At 37.3% G+C, this 16,804-nt stretch overlaps 1 protein-coding gene across 1 annotated transcript in view; it reads right to left on the bottom strand.

Annotated features, from left to right (window-relative positions):
* LOC129000603 (homeobox protein aristaless-like) overlaps nt 1-16,804 on the bottom strand; it is a 126,337-nt gene that overhangs the window by 24,179 nt on the left and 85,354 nt on the right. Inside the window, exon 2 of the mRNA XM_054427565.1 lies at nt 4,523-4,763. Coding sequence (XP_054283540.1) covers nt 4,523-4,763 — 241 coding nt within the window. The remainder of the gene's footprint in view (nt 1-4,522; nt 4,764-16,804) is intronic.

The following is a 16,804-nucleotide window of genomic DNA, read 5'->3' as shown; positions in this document are numbered from 1 at the left end:
TCGTGATTCCCGGCGACTTTCCGTATTCGAGGAAGTCGCCTAGATACGATACAACAAGGGTTCTTCCGACTTTCATCCCCATATCGCCCGCTTCCTCTGATAGCTAATGTGTTGTCGATGTCTCCGGTGGAAGCCACCCGCCTAGAACCACCTAATGGACAATGGTATCCTGGAAATGGCTGATTAAATTTAATTAGCACACTACCTCTCATGAAGAGGTCGAGGTCAATGAAAGTTCAGAGTGCAGGAAGATGTCAATTGATTCCCATAGAAGTTTAGATAACACAAATTATTGAGCGAAGGTCTTAGTTCTAGAGAAAGAGTGAGGGGTGCATGGTACAATTCCTTTAAATTTTGGCAATCAGGGATAGTATATTGATCGTAGGAAACATTCACAGGTACAGTAGTAGATTCAAAATTCTAAAATGTCTGGGTTAGTTGTGTTTAATAATTTTTGAAGTTGTACTACCACTTTAATATTTACATGAAGCCGTAAGATTGTTTACTTTATTTGCGTTGTCAGAAGTCAAATGGAACACATAATTTCAGGTTGACCATCACTATTCTGTTAGGTTGTCAATGTGAGCTTGAGGAGCTTGAGTCGTCAAATGTAATCAGACCACACATTATGTTTCCTTGACAATTTGTGAGATTTGCAGTAAGAGTGATTTGCTTATTATAAGAAACCTCTACAAAGCTCTTAGAGTTCCTCTTTTACATTTAATGATAATTAATATATACGCTATTGGCACTTGAAACACGAAACTAGACCTAAACAAGAGGAAAGACAGCAATTTTCACCATTCATAATTTGTTTATTTTGTCAAATGTCAGTGACTTTACAGTACTACCTAATTCGTTTCATCCATCGCAATGAACGAGATCGAAACTCATCGACACGATTACAAGCTAAAACTCAAACAGTCGGCAATTAAATCAACTTTCACCGCTTGTAGGGTTTAATAGCTCTTCAGGCTTCACACCTCTTGCTTCAATCAGGCCCAGATTGAAACTGAAAGCCCCCCTCTAGCTACCTGCCCTTCCCCTAATAGTCTATATATATGGTAATCGAGGCCCAGGGCTCTATGTAAATATGGATATCTCCGCAGCGGCCGTGTAATTATATAATATAAATAACAGCCATTTATTAGCGGGATGTTTGGAAGCACAATTATATCGTTAACAGCCGGACTGACGGACGCCTTCCTGAACTTGGAGAAAATTAACTGGGAAATCTGTAGAGGGAATTGTGAAATGTTTAATCAACAGATGAAGAGAAAGAGTGTGCTTTTAAAAAATGTTCAGAGACATCAAAGAGTTTGATTTCACTGAAAAAATTTGTGTTAAGTACCAAAGGTGAAAAATTAAAATTTGCGTGTTCGTGGTCCGTGGTCGTATCTGAAATTTAAGATATGCTGTCGATTAATTGAAAATATTAAACAAAAACATTACACTTCTAATGAAAAAGATGCGTTTAATTAAATTGGAGACAAACATACGAAGAGTCATCCTGTTAACGCGTAAAAACTGACCTTGTTTGGCAAGAGGGAGGAAGAAATCGCTGTTGAAACCGGCTGAATTTTATTGTACTAGTGGGAATAAACCGTCAACATACGTAGAATCGTCAGTGGTTTCGTAAACTAAAATCTTGACGGTGTGAATCGTTTTGCGTATTAAATGAGTACTACCCAACTACTGGGAAGTTACGTAAAATTGAATTGTACGAAGGACAGAACTGCCAAATGTAGTTACCTTAATTTAGCTGAAACTTTGCTGGTAGTGAAGGCAGAAGCACTACTACACCCTAATCTAATTTGGTCAAGTTGGCCATGGTTGCCAAACGTACGTGGAATCGTCAGTAGTGGCGTAAACCGCAACCTTGAACGTATCAATGGCGGTGCGGGCGGAAGCAGTACTACACCCCTTAATCTAATTTGGTCAAGTTGGCTCAGTCGCCAAACGTACGTGGAATCGTCAGTAGTGGCGTAACCGCAACCTTGAACGTGTCAATGGTGGTTTAAAAATGGTGTTATACCGTAAACAAATAAATAAATAAATGGCGGTGCGGGCGGAAGCAGTACTACACCCCTTAATCTAATTTGGTCAAGTTGACCATAGTCGCCAAACGTACGTGGAATCGTCAGTAGTGGCGTAAACCGCAACCTTGAACGTGTCAATGGCGGCGCGGGCGGAAGCAGTATTACATCCACTTATCTGATAACTCCAGAATCTTGATACAAAGACGGATCTCTCTAATGCAATTTGAATAGCGCGCTCACATTTTGCATAATTTTAATGAAATTAAATTACACACTTGTTGGGCTGTTTGAATTTCAAAACCCCTCGGTTGTCCGTCACACGGCTCGTGGTTGGCGCTTGACAGCTTTAATTTGGCCCTAAATTACACCGCTGCTTAATTTGTCTCATAAAAGAATACGGTTTAAACTTTGTAATTCGCGACGCGTCGTTAATTTACCCCCATCTGACTGCTTGAGGTAGTGTGAGTTTTATGGAGAACAAAGAGATCCAGTTTTGGTTATATAAGTGAGGGGGATTTTTCTTGAATTTAGGGATTCTTGATAAGGAATAGAAAAGACTCCTATTTTCACAACATTATATGTAAACCCTATACCTAACAATTACTGTTAAAAGCAACTTTTATATCATGCACAGTAAAATAGTAAATAGTAAACAGTACGTGCTAAAACTAAAATCCAATGTATTTTTGCAGGAATTTTGAAATTTTAAAAGTTCTTAACCTGTGGATGTTATTACAAATTCTTATTTCAGACACCTGAATTAATATACATTCTTGACATCTAATCATGCTATTCTGAATTGCCCAAAAATACAGAGGTGATACATGTAATACACTTCAGCGTGTATTTAATACTGCGCAATCATCGTTAACAATCTTTGGGCGTGATAACTTACTTGTACATTCTTCATTCTTAAGAATATATTCCCGTTGTATTTCTGTTAAAATAAACAGATTGAGGTGATAGATTAATGTACTTTCATGTATTGTCCGAGAATACACAGAAGATATGCTTCTCTACATAGGCCATACACTACAGCGTGTATTGAGCGCCTTGCAAGTTAATTATTCATACAGCACAGTGGCGTTAGCTATTGGAACGCCTATTTGGCACAAAACCACCCAACTTTACAGCCCAATACGCCTACACCGCTACTACCGCCATTCAAACATATTTATGGCTTACTTTGTTGGCTACATGATTCTTTTGTTCGCCTGTACTCGAACGAAATATTTATGAGATAATTAAATAACCCGCGGGAAATGAATAAGTTCGAGCTAGATGCCGGAGAGGTTTTGTCATTTCCATTCGGTGAACATGACCTGGCGCCAGACTGGGTGAAGTTAGGATAATTTAGGATTTATATTTCATCTGCATTTCTCTAGCAACGACGTTTGTGGAACGTAAATATGGGTATTTATCATGGGCTTTTGTGTTTGGAATTAGAAGGAAGTATATAGTTTCTATCTCTGTACATTTTTCTTTATCTCTCAGAGAAAATTTGGTAAATATTTCCACTTTTGAACCACTATCAACAAATTGTATGAATTAAGTTTTAATACATTTTGCTACCTTGACAAGTGACGATGTGTGCTAGGCTAGGCTTCAGTCAAGCTGGGTCCAACTTTTACAGCATTAAATTATCAAAATGTCATTACAAATATTTGTAGGACAGCCATAAACACCATTTTCCTGTGTTTACTAATGTACTGCGTGGTAATTTTACGAATCTTTAGACCGATTGTCTCAATTCTCCTAGTAGAAAATCGTTAGATCCTAAAAAACCATAAGCTTGCAAAAATAAATCCAGCTCTCCTAAGTCATCGTGTTTTCCGTAAACGATCCTGGGTATAGACCAGACTGATCTCAGTCAGTAACAAAGCTTACAATCCATTCATTAAACGATGATCTTTTAATGATAAGAAATGTCCTTTGGACTGGTGTTACGGTGTTGTATAAAGGTAGTCTAAAATACACAAAAGGGCCATCGGATTGAGGATTACCTTAATTATTTAATGTGCTACGTTAGGACCTTAGGATATCCTTACGTTAGGATATCTTGACTTTTTTATTGAGTGACGTACGAAGGCCTACTTTATATTCTCTGGTTTCAAAGCTATACTCCCTGATATACAAAATATGGGATGCATCCGTATAAAAAGCTAGTTCCAACCTCAACCACACGACGCCATTTTTGAGCTCTAAATCCACCCTTTTCAATAAATGTTAACATCTTCTGACAGACTGTCAATGTCTGACATAATACGTCCTTCGAGTATATACACTCCCACAAGTTCCAACCCAAATCCAATTTCCATCCAAATCTAGATGCGTTATCCTTCACGTTTTCCTCATAGGTTCCAAGCTTGAATGCTGAAGAAGCTACCCTTTCATGCAGAGATTTTACAATTCATACTTTCCGTTCAATATGATATATGAATGGCCATTTTTTGGATCAGTCTGGTTCTCTATTTCCACTTTACCTGGTGAATACGTCAGGATAGTGTGTCCTGGAGAACGCCTTCTCCAGTTCCTCCAGCTGGAAGGAGGTAAAGGTAGTCCTGTAGCGTCTCTGCTTCCTCTTCGGCGCAGAGTTGAAGTCGTCGAGCTCTCCCTCGCTTCCATCGTCGTCTCTCCCTGACACCCCCATGGTCGTCTCTCCCTCTCCCTCGCCCTCCACGCTAGCCGTCTCCGGGGAACTCCTTGGAGGCGTGTTTGACAGTTCTGGAACAAAACGGACCGTAAGAGAACCAGCAAATATATACAGAATATCATACACCAACGCAAGAATATATGATCATCTTTGGATATAGCAGAACAAGTAGATTGTAAAACCAAAAACAAGAAAATTTGTAACATAGTAGAGTCCTCGGGTGTTTAGAAAGTATAACTGAATGGATATGACTGACGTATAAACGTAATATTCGTGGATGAACGTTCATGTCTGCACTGCAGTAAAACAATCATCTGTCCAATCTAATTGAAGGGTAACTGATAGGTAATCAGTAGTATCATACTAATATGTAATTGGCAGGGTGATAGTAGTAATCAGAGAAAAGATCCGACTTGGTCTGATCCTGAGAGAAGTCATATAATTTTTAATAGTTCGAAACTGGGACCCAGCTATCCTTTTGCATTGGGGTTTTGGTAAATAATCCGACTGATCATTTAGTCAAGAACAAAACGATTATAAAATTAATTTACTTGATGAATAAATGCATCCATAAACAAAACAAATTCTCCGTAATCTTAAAACACGCGTTCCGGTACGTCGGCGTCGTATCAAATCAAACGCACAACTTAAAAACGCGACTCTGATAGTGACATCTCCATCGTATATACACTCAAGTAAACACGATGCTTTGTCCGAGTACCGAAGGAGTTTCCAGGAATATAGAACACTCTTGGAGGAATGTAGAGATAGTAGAGCTGGAGCCAGAATAGTCTAATGACTCACTGGAATCAATTACAGCCAATGATTGAGCGCCACGCACTACCCAGACTCACCTTCAGTCTGGCGAGTCAGTGTTCAGGAAATGTTTGGTGGTTAATACCATTCCTGTGTATTCTATTTCCCGAAACTAACCGATCAGAGGATTACGACTTCAGGGGTTTCCACTTTTTGGAGTGAGCAATCAGTAATCGACCTTGCGATTCCGGAACTTTGGCTTAAGGGCAATGTCCTCGCGATGCTACCTAAGAAATCAGAGATCACCGCATTTGGATAATATCTTTCCACCTTAACATACACGTTTTATTCAATATATAGTGAGAGGGATGTACATTCATCTGATGAAATTGAAAATACTGTAGACCTCTTGGGTAATAAGCATTAAGGATATGTTGTAACTTTGACACACAACACACAATTCAAAACACAGTTGTCATTTGTAATTTGGTTTAATTTCACCGCTTACTATCAATGACTGTAAAATGTATCGAGCCCAGGGTTTGAGCATTGATTGAGTCAAAGCTTAGAAAATTTAACGTTTTTCGTATCCAAACCTTGTTATGTAAAGAAAAAGAAAATCCCAGCTCTGTCGCTGACCGAAATTTCCTAGTTTCTACCTGAAACCCCAATCATCTCTCCTTAGACCGATCAATTCTTCACTATCAGAACCCCTAACTTTCTCCAATGCCACAACCCTTTGCCGCGGAAGTTGTTCCTCCTCTTCCTCACCGGACGCGTCGCGATGTACTGTCTATAATTCCATTAGCGGCGAGTATTGGCCCGTGAAATGAGCTTGCACGTGTGTTTTGTATAATTGTCCGGAAGAGACAACTTCCTGGCCGTTAGTCCAGGTGTCAATCGCATAATTAATCCTCGCCCTTCCTACATTGTTTTCCACTTAATCAATCCTTTCGCTCCGTGTAGCCGATGTCGTGCCCCAACTCTTAACCAGATCTGATAAAGAAGCTGTCCGATGTAAGCTCATTGCGTTCGGATTATATTTTGGGGGAAATGATCTGATATGTGTGTCAGTGGTAAAAGTTGAAGGAGGTAAGGTTAGGCAACTGCAAAACCAACGATCAGCCCATGATAAATCAATACGGATTTCATACTCGATTTGAATAGACAACGATCAGCCCATTCTCGTCATCAAATCGTAACTCCATACATTCCAATCGGCAACACAATTCCAATCGCATACATCACGCAATTAACAAGGTGAAAGCAACCACGACTTACGATCTGGAACTTTCACGAGTGAATTCGTCAAAACACACGGTCGGATCATAAATAACCGTTGATTCGTCAGCACGGCGGTCAATATCGGTAGTTATATGGAGTACAAAGAAATGCTTTTAGAGGTGCTGATAGAGGCTAATGGCTAGAGGCTGCGCGGCGCCTGTCATATCGCGCATGCGTCATATACAGTGGCGCCGCGCACGCGCACGCGTCGTAGCCGTAGCGTACTTCGCAGACACACTGCAGAGTGCAGACGCGGTCTGTATTTGCTTGTTAGTTGACTGTTAGTCAAGATCTGCAGTGAAAAAAGTGAAAAAAGCGTAAAAATGTATATATTTTGCTGTACTTTTCCAGGGGCAAGCGTATTCATTGGCCAAGCCATCAAATAGCAAGGACATGAAATGACCTAAGGCATCGTATTGGGTAGTACAGTTGCTGGTTGAGGTATTAACTGAGGACCCTAAAAATCCACAGATGCAACACGCTTAAGATTATCAGTGAGTTAACTGTCACATAAATATGGTTTATTCTTTATTTTTTACACCTTCTTCAAATATTCTTGTGGAATTTAGGCTACTGAAAAACTAACCATCAAGGATACACCGACTATGAACTAAACAAGCAAAAACAGGAAGGTCTGGTAATATTCAAAGCTACGCATTCATCATCAGTTTATGAACAAGAATAACCTGAAATATAGAATAAAGAAGGACTTATCTTGCAGTAATATATGAATCAAGCCATTTTATGTTCAAATCTCTCAAAGAACCTCAGAAGACGACTATTTAATTTCTCATTTCTGTTACCGTACTACACGTCGTGCTGTGGCAGGCAAAACGCACATGTTATAACAAGGCGATTGTTCAACCAATTAATGTCAGGTGCCCAGTTAGGGGGGTCGAGTCAAATTCGTCTCGCCGTCTTCCATCAACACAGCGTCGTTAGCAGGCAAGGCCGCTTCGTTTAGGCTAATTAATCATGGATTATCACTTATATTTTGTTCTATTACAAGGCAGTTGGGGCTCTTCATTAGTAATTCGATTATTTTCTGTCACATTAATTTTGAAAGTGACAAATAATTGGTGTCAAAACAGAAATTAATAAATTGGTAGACGGGGTAGGTGGAAACTGGTATTTGAAGGTTTGGAATCTGCAGAGTTCTGTTTGTCCGAGTGGACTTCACATGGATGTAAGGTTGTCTACTCAATCTTATTCTTTCTTAGTGATGTCCTTATTCGTAACTTGATACCTGTAGCTTGGAAGAAAGAAAGTACCGTAGATTTATCTTCGATTTAAAAACGTGTATTCAACAGAAATTCTAGCACCAAGTCTGAAAACTCTATTTTGGAAACATGGAGTATAAGAAATGTACTTGCACCTTTGGACTTAGTTAATTACTATAGCAAGTTCCTATGGATGATCCTCCATCCACTTTTATTTAGTTTAAACTTGGCGTCAGCATTGACAAATCGTACTAGGCACAATGTGTAGTTTTTAATTTCAACTGCATACGTGCTATTAAATAAATATAGTGTATGCCCTAATACTTAGTAAAATACTATAAACCACAAAGTTGCTTTGAGAATCATCCAAGGGATTGTATTTTTATATGATAATCACAAAAACAGTTAACAGAAAGCGTTCAAAGTTTCCGTATCCATTACTATTGACACTTTCATATGTAAAAAACAAGACTGACTAAGTAACACAGTTTTTTATCATTCCCTATAGAACAATTTCCCGCGATCACACACACAACACGCTCGGTAGCAACGGCGAATTTAATGACACGTAAAATTGCCAACAGTAGCAGCACTAACTCCGCTAATTGCAATACTTAGTGTTGCAACATATCACTGTAGCAATTGCTCCGTTGCGCTCATACTTAATTCGACATTCTTGCTCATGCATTAGGCAAGCCTAATGGATTAGTGTTATGCGATAGCGAAACGGATATGCCCCTTTTAAAACGATCTCTTGTATGTTTTGAAACTATGTTGATGTGATATTGTTTGAGACAAACCGTAGTTGTTTGAAACTAGTTTTTGATGGTAATTGTCACAATAGGTATTTTATGTTGGTTCTGGAGAAATGCTCATTGCAGCTTTTAATGTCATGGAAAACACAAAGATCACCATGCCTGATCAGAGACGATTCAATACAACATGTCTTATAAGATACATTCTTTTCTAAAAAATTACTCACATCCAAATCCTTTTTCATTGGAAACATTTTTACTAACCCACAAACGTTGTTATTTTCGGCCCGAACCTTTCCTCAAAACAAAGGCAACAAAGCACAGAAGTAAGCTAGAGTTTATTCAATACTGACAACTTCATAATGGATATCTTTTAAGTCTCTGAAAAATTAAGAGAACAATTAAGGCTCTTTTTCTTTTTAACTCGAACTCTTTTCATGCTAACACTCTCTAGCAATCATCTAGCACACAAGTTTCGCTGTTATCGTAACCTGTATGATTTGTATGATCATTTATTGTCCAACATATTATTGACTATCATCAACGGGACTTTTTCGAATACCCTACCACCTATGGGCCACAAAGCTCAGCATACAGATAGAGTTAGGTTTAGAAAGAAGCTGTCTCTTCTACAGCCCAGGTTTGGTCCAGGGTCGAGACACAGATCCTCATGACCTTGACATGGAAGGAGTGTGTGACGCGTCACTACTCAATCATTATCTTTATACTGTAGTCTCTAAGCATCCTGCAGCTATAGATAGGCATATACTTAAACTATTTTATTTATTGTTTATAATCTAAGGTTCGTTTTTACGAATCTTGGAAACATGAAATATAAATGCAATGACAATAATCACGAAATCATCACCACGATAGTCTTTTAGAGTTGGAACTTGGCGTTTGAAAATTTTCAATTTGCCTGAGGTGCCTATTAAGATACTGTGGAGTAAAATTACGACAAGGCTTGAACTTCGCTTAAAACCATACGAAAAGCTTTAGAATTCGTTTGGGAATGGGGACGACTATCTTCATGGCCCATACCGATGTAAGTAAAATATGCGTTTTATCTTGTAGAAAAGTTACATGAATTAATACAAATCGTCATGCTCTGTCATCCTTTATGTAAAAATTTAATTTTCCTTCAATCTTCTACAAACAACCTCCAAAGCTACATCCGTGTTCCTTTGGAGAAAGAAGGACGATGATGTCACTGATGCAAATCTGAATCTGACCAACAAACAACAGTAACAAAACAATACACGGACTCATCAGAGCCAATTACCCAGGCTTGATGAATTATGCAGTAATCTAATTAGGGTGTCCCACACGAGTCACACTTATAATGTCATCAGCTGCTTGACAGCGGTCCCTTGGTCTCCCACTGGTTAGTTTTGATTATATTGTCGTTAGAGTTGTCACCCGGACATGTCGGAACGGGGTTTTGAAAAACGGGTCAGAAACGCTATAGGTCGGTAGTTCAGAGATAGTTGTGCTTCCTCTTACAATAGAAATAATGAAAATTTTATAGAAGAGCATTTACATTTGTCAACCGGGCATTAAGCGATGTAGGGATGGTATTTTGAAAAATGGGTCAGAAGCACTATAGGTCGGTGGTTGAAAGGTAATTTGGGTTCCTTCCTTTTAATAGAGTGAATTCTTTTACACATTCTACAATCGTACTTTTGTATCACATAAGTTATTGTGTTTCAGGGCAAAGGATGAATTTGAACCAAGGTATTCAGGTACTCTTACCATTGGTTCAGCTTTACTCTACACGTTAAAATATAATAGTAAAATACAGTAACAACAATCTAGATGGTAGGATCCCACAGTAAAAATCAAAGTAGAAAATGGTCTTCGGGAAATGACAAAAATTCAACGAAAAATCAGCTAATTTCGATTTAGCCGCTTTGGAAATCGTATACTAGCATTAGAAATTTAATGACAAGGATATTCTGTATTATATTTTAATCTGAGAAAAGTGTATTAATTGTTGTAGACTAGTAATGAACCGGAGAACAAAATAGTTTAAAATCTGAACTACGCGGGACCAGCGTAGCAAGATTACCGTGTTGGACACAATTTAATATACAGCTCAAGCTTCGTCAAACCTCAAATCTAATTTAAAACCAGGTCATTCAGGGTGATTTAGCTCGTTCAGAAAGACAGATTGTGTTTTCGCGTGATCGCCCTCTGAGTGTCCACCACGAGGCTTGAGGCAAGCTTGAGGAAAGCTTGAGGCAAGCTTGAGGCAGGCTTGAGGCCGCTATAGTCTCATTAGGCCACTGTTCCACACCTCATCAATGATCAGTTCCAGCACTGCGTCGTTAGTGTTTCAATCACAGCCATTGTGATCAGCTCGGCAGTCGGCTTGGCCCCCGGCGCCCGCTAAGGCAAAGGACCTATCATTTGTTAACTGCCTGCCACTGATTTTGGTAGTCACTATCTCCTAATTAATTGAGCCTTGTGAGCCATACAAGTACCATTATTATCTATGGTTGCTGAGGCGGCACGCTTTGATATGTTGCGTAGCTGTTTTCCTAAAGAGATTCTGAAACACATGTAGCGATGAAGACTAAGTTTATTAGTAGAGGAAACACCAAGTAGAGCATTAGAGTGAGTTCTACTTTCAAAAATGTATCTTTCCAACTCATAGTTTTTTAAAACGGTAAGATAAGGTTTCTTAGTTAAGTTTGGAAGGTGTTTCAAACAACTATTTTCCCTTACAGAATTTACCAAGTCAAACAGTCAGTGGTGACGGTTAGGGCTTCTAGACGTATCCATATAGCGATAAATTAATGCACTGTTTTTTATGGCACAATCCCGTGCTTTTGGGTGGGTTTGTTTTGCCCTAAATTTCTAATAATTAATCGAATCCATTGTGACTATAGTTCGGCCGCTTAGAAAACGACCTGCGCGCTAATGCTAAACCAATGCTGGAGGAGGTCGTTTTCTAAGCGGCCGACCTATAGTCGAGGTGGGGTCGTTTATCACATACATAGATCAATATGTATTCCAAAATAAAACTTATTCCGTAAAAGATGAAAGATGAACGCAAACTAAATTACCACTTTCATGTTTTACTGGACGTAACGATATTTTCTTTAAAACAACCGTATATCGTATTCGACTCCAAGTTGTCGCCAGTCCTCGAGAACTCCATTACCGGCCTGATATATCAGCGATTCGGAGAAGCCGATGACAAAATAAAATTCTCAAACACAAATCCATTCTGTAAACAAGAAAATAAAGCCAGAACCAATTTAGGAGACTAAAATCAACGCGACTCGGGACCATTAACAGTATCAGAGGTATTCGGAGAGTGGCTGGCGCCGTTCTGACCGTGACTTACTCTTATCACTACGACAGACAGACAGGAGTGTCACCTGCCACAGTGGCGAACCTCACAACCTACATCGTAAACCCAAGGTCAGTGGAATCTGGCTTTGAGGCAGAGCAGTAAAATGTTTGCAGCTGACGAAAAATCTAAATTTGCAATTTGTCATTGTGTCGCGGATGGTATATTGGTTTTTGTCCTCCCTGACGTAAGTCTTCCCTGACGTGAGTCTTCCCTGACGTGAGTCTTCCCTGACGTAAGTCTTCCCTGACGTGGATCTTTCCCTGAGTCTTCCCTGGGTTCAAAGGTTCAAATCACACCAATGACCAACGCATTTTAGCTATATGACATGGGGAGAACCAGTGTTTTGATACCCACTATTCGGTTATATGGATTGCCTATCTAAAAATGAAAAAGGATATGTGTCTCAGAATCAATCTTTCTCCGTATTCTATAACCCACTCTACTTAGAGTCAAACGGTAACCATACACATTAATATACTTCCTCTTATGGGAATGTTTTAGTGTATTATTTGGCTCTCAAGATTTTGGATGGAAACATAATAAGCTTGTGAAGTCAGAAGATGACTTGGTTATCATACTAAAAATCATATTTTAAAATCGTGTTCACAGTTTTTATGTAGCAACTTGGTGGCCGGAAATACTTTATTTGAATGCAAACTATAATTATAAAGTGATATTGTATTTGGAAACATAAATTGTAAGTAACTTAGTAAAACCAATTAATTTGATAACTTCATTTTGTATTGAAACGAACTTACTATAGTTGTTTTTTGAGCTCACTGTTTTTACGCATTCATTATAGTTTAAAATCATATATAAATATGAGTAGACCGTATCTTTAGAAAATTAATATAACAAAAAAAAACACAATTTATCATCACCAATTAGGTCACCATTTAGGTTTTGCGCCTAACCTAACCTAAATTCTTGATAATAATTTGTTTTAAATTTCACTACAGTCGCAAAATCCAAACGAATGAGAAGATACAATATCCCGAAGCTCTTAAGCCTAATCGTTTAACAGTAAAGAAAATCCATTAGTGCTTTTTACAGGGATGACAAAATTTGTAAAAGCCCTAATTGACATTCTCGGCGTCAAAAAGCTCGTTTGGGGAATGCAGGAGTGAACAGCACGGGGCAGGCATGCTGTGTGACATGAAGCTACGCCGTGCCGGTCTGTTATTAATGTAATTAACACAGCTAGTGGTTTTTCTCTGTTGTGGTATACGTGGAATTGCCGCCACATACTATCTCAAGTATCTACTGTTGGACAAATTGTTGGAAACCGCCTTGGTAATCCGTCATGGAGAAAATAAACTTTCCAGCTTTTTGTTTACTTTACCTTCTACAGTACCATAGACATAAGTAAGTAACGTCATAGATTATAGTATACTAATTTAATATATGGCAACATAAGTAAGCTTCTCATCCAGTTGTATACCTGAAGGTTATTTTTTAAGTGGTGTTCATGTTGGTAGCATTGAACACTAGTGTTGACAATTTGTATCTCTTATTTTGGGGTTTATTTAATGATTTGTGATTTTCCTTTTGGTTATATTATAGAATAAATAAACACATTTTCTTTACTCTGTGGTTATATAACCAGAGGACGAGCTATTGTTTATTTGTTTACCAATTTATTTCGTTAAACTAGTTTTGAAATAACTGAAATAATAAGGAAAGCTGGTAACAGAAAAACACCCCTAGAGGAGCCTGAAGGAACTAAAATTAAATTGTCTTGAATTAAATCTGGTTCAAGCATAAGAAACGTAAAAGGGTGATTTTAAAATCCATGCTTCTACTTAATACTGGCAGATTACAACGGTAACGAATATGGATAAATAAAAAGTCATATTTCATATTTTTCAGAATCACTATAGAGCTACAGTTACTGTACTCGAGTTACAGAAGTGGAAATAATATAGCTATAGACCATATATACAATTATTGAAAAGTATGCACAGTATGTCCTTTATGCGTATCAAGGGGACAATTTAGGACATTGGAATTTGGATTAATACGCTTGTTCCACTCAGTACATTGCAAGCAGACAACTGCATTTGTACACCTAGCATTAGATTAGTTCATCTTTGGTAGCTGTTTTTTATAACTAATAAACACAAACAAGGTTGAAAGTGAACATTTTTTTCATATAAAACTTAATAACTGTTTGTAAAATCAAAATCCTGCATAGGATTTTACAGTAGCGTTCGTGTATCCTTAAAATTGTTGTACAATATTGTACAATATCAATAAAACTCTGAAAATAAAAAACTGAAAAATTTTAGGAAGAAAAGAAGGAGTTTGAAATATTACAATTTAAGGTCGTGTTCAGTTAAATTTGCAAATAAACTATAAATATTTAAAATAATAATTAAGTAATAATTTCAGTAAGAGTAAGAGCAAATACTCGTAATTAGCTTTCGACTATGTCGTGAGAGCGCGAATAAGGCCCCTCGCCCACTATACGATTTCGGTCGTACGACACTGTGTCGGAACGACAACATTTCCACAGTGAACCATTGGATCTTATGAGAGCTCGCCCACTGTACGATAATCTCACGACTACGACAAACTGTCGTGAAGCAGTCGTCCACTGCCACTGTGATACACGACTGTCGTACGACTGTTTTACTCGCAGTGGCGTACACAATCAAATGGGCGCTCGCCCACTATACGATTTTTATCGTATGTCGTGCGTTCTCCCCAGTAGTCTTATATATACTTTTTGCAATTAACTCATACTTAGACATTATTATAGTTGTTATATCACTTTGCGTATTTCTTATCGTGAATAAATATTTTCTACAATTCATTCATACTTTTTTATTATAATGTTTTATAATTATAATATTTTCAATTATTAGGAATTATAACTTGGTCTTATTTTTCAACCATTATTTTGCGTAATTTTGATCTTCCTATTTATTTTTTACAGTTTGTTTATATTTTTCCTTATATTATGTTTAAATACTGCATCACTTATGAGTAAATATACAAAAATAATTACTGTATTGAAAAATGCGAGTTTGGCTATTATTTATTATTGTATAGTCTTAATTATTAATTATATTGTGTAAAAAAGTTCCACTAAACCTTATAAATATAATTTTTTTGTAGATTATATTGATTAAATTAAATCTATTTAAAAACTAATCCAAAAAAATTAACATACATACTTTTTACCATACTATCCCAAAACCCTATGATAGTTATGGTAAATTTAAAAACTTGTAAAATGCATGGACTAATATAATTTGAAAATTTCTTTCTTAAAAAATAACTTAAATAACTTAAAAAATAATTTGCACATAAAAATAAATGTTTCTTTAACGCTGTAGGCCTACATTGGCCACTATCGCTTACGCCACAGCAGCCACATTGCAACAACACGTAACGGAATCATTGTTTTACTATTTGCTACAGAACCACTGTTTTAATATAGCGCAACACACACCTACACCTCACTCTTCCAGGGCTACCGAGTAACTGGCCATTTATCCGACAAAATGTCGTAAAGTGGGCGAGGACCACACATATGATAAGAATATCGTACGACACAGTGTCGTACGACCGAAATCGTATAGTGGGCGATAGGCCTAACGTGTATTATTTGTAGACAGAGCTATAAAAGAGTTTATTACTTGTACAATTACATGTTAACTAATGGTGAGTGATGGTTAGTTCACATGTTGTGTACTCTTTTATTCTGAGTGTAATGTGTTTTATGTAGCTTATTTCATTTACTTCCATATTGCTTATTCATTTTTTAATACCCCACTTGTATTACAGCAATATAGTGTTAAAACTGTTATAGAAAAAAACCAACATAACAACATTACATGATTAATGTTGGTATCACAATTAATACATACGTACTGGGTTTGAGAGGTTTAAATATTTCTAGTTGTCATGCTACAGGTAACGTGGTCAACACTTGCTATTGATATACACAACTTTATTTAATTTGAAAGAGTATATTTCTACAAAGTTAGAAAATTCTCATATTTATTTTTCCCAGCATCTTTTTTGCATAGCCCAGTTGCGGATTTTCAGCTCTCAAAGTTGTCCAAACTCCCTCAAACAGTCTTTACATATTCGAGTAATAATAGACTCTTTGATTAAAAGCGTTATTTTATAAGCCTATGTCGGCTGGCCTATTAACGCCCGCGTCTGGCCCTGGACGAGATTATACCTATTATAAAAACGATTATTGTCATTATATAACTGATCCAGAACAGTAATGCTGTGAGATTTTAACGGCTCTATAATAAACAGACCGCTTATTACTTGTAATATAATTTAAGTTATTATGGAGCTAATTAAGTAAATTGGTCGGAGCCGGGTTGGTTTCGAACCGTTGAGTGTGGAAATACACTTTGGACACCTTGGAGATTTTGGGACACAATGTTGAAAGAAAATCAGAGACGTTTAAAAGGTGATAGAATCCTTCGTAGATGATTGACGGTTGTATATTACTCCGTTTCATGCGGGATGATAATGCACTGCTTGTTTTGAATTAAATTATCCTCCTTGTAAATAGAGGAGTTGAAACAAAAAATAGTGAAAATTTGAAAAGTTTTTATTTTTATTTTAATGATTGTTTTAAGAGCAAAGTAAATTAATGTACAGTAGGTAATTGAAAACTAACAAATAGAAACTGGAAAAGAGTTGTACTGTCGTATTTCAAATTGGAACTTGAGATTAGAATAAAACCAATAACAAAATGGAAATAC

The sequence above is a fragment of the Macrosteles quadrilineatus genome, unplaced genomic scaffold (genome assembly GCF_028750875.1).
Source record: "Macrosteles quadrilineatus isolate MER2022 unplaced genomic scaffold, UCM_ALF_1.0 Scaffold_8__2_contigs__length_117827958, whole genome shotgun sequence".
Taxonomy (NCBI): domain Eukaryota; kingdom Metazoa; phylum Arthropoda; class Insecta; order Hemiptera; family Cicadellidae; genus Macrosteles; species Macrosteles quadrilineatus.
Note: the sequence above shows the minus strand (reverse complement) of the source record. Positions and strands in the feature narration are given on the sequence as shown.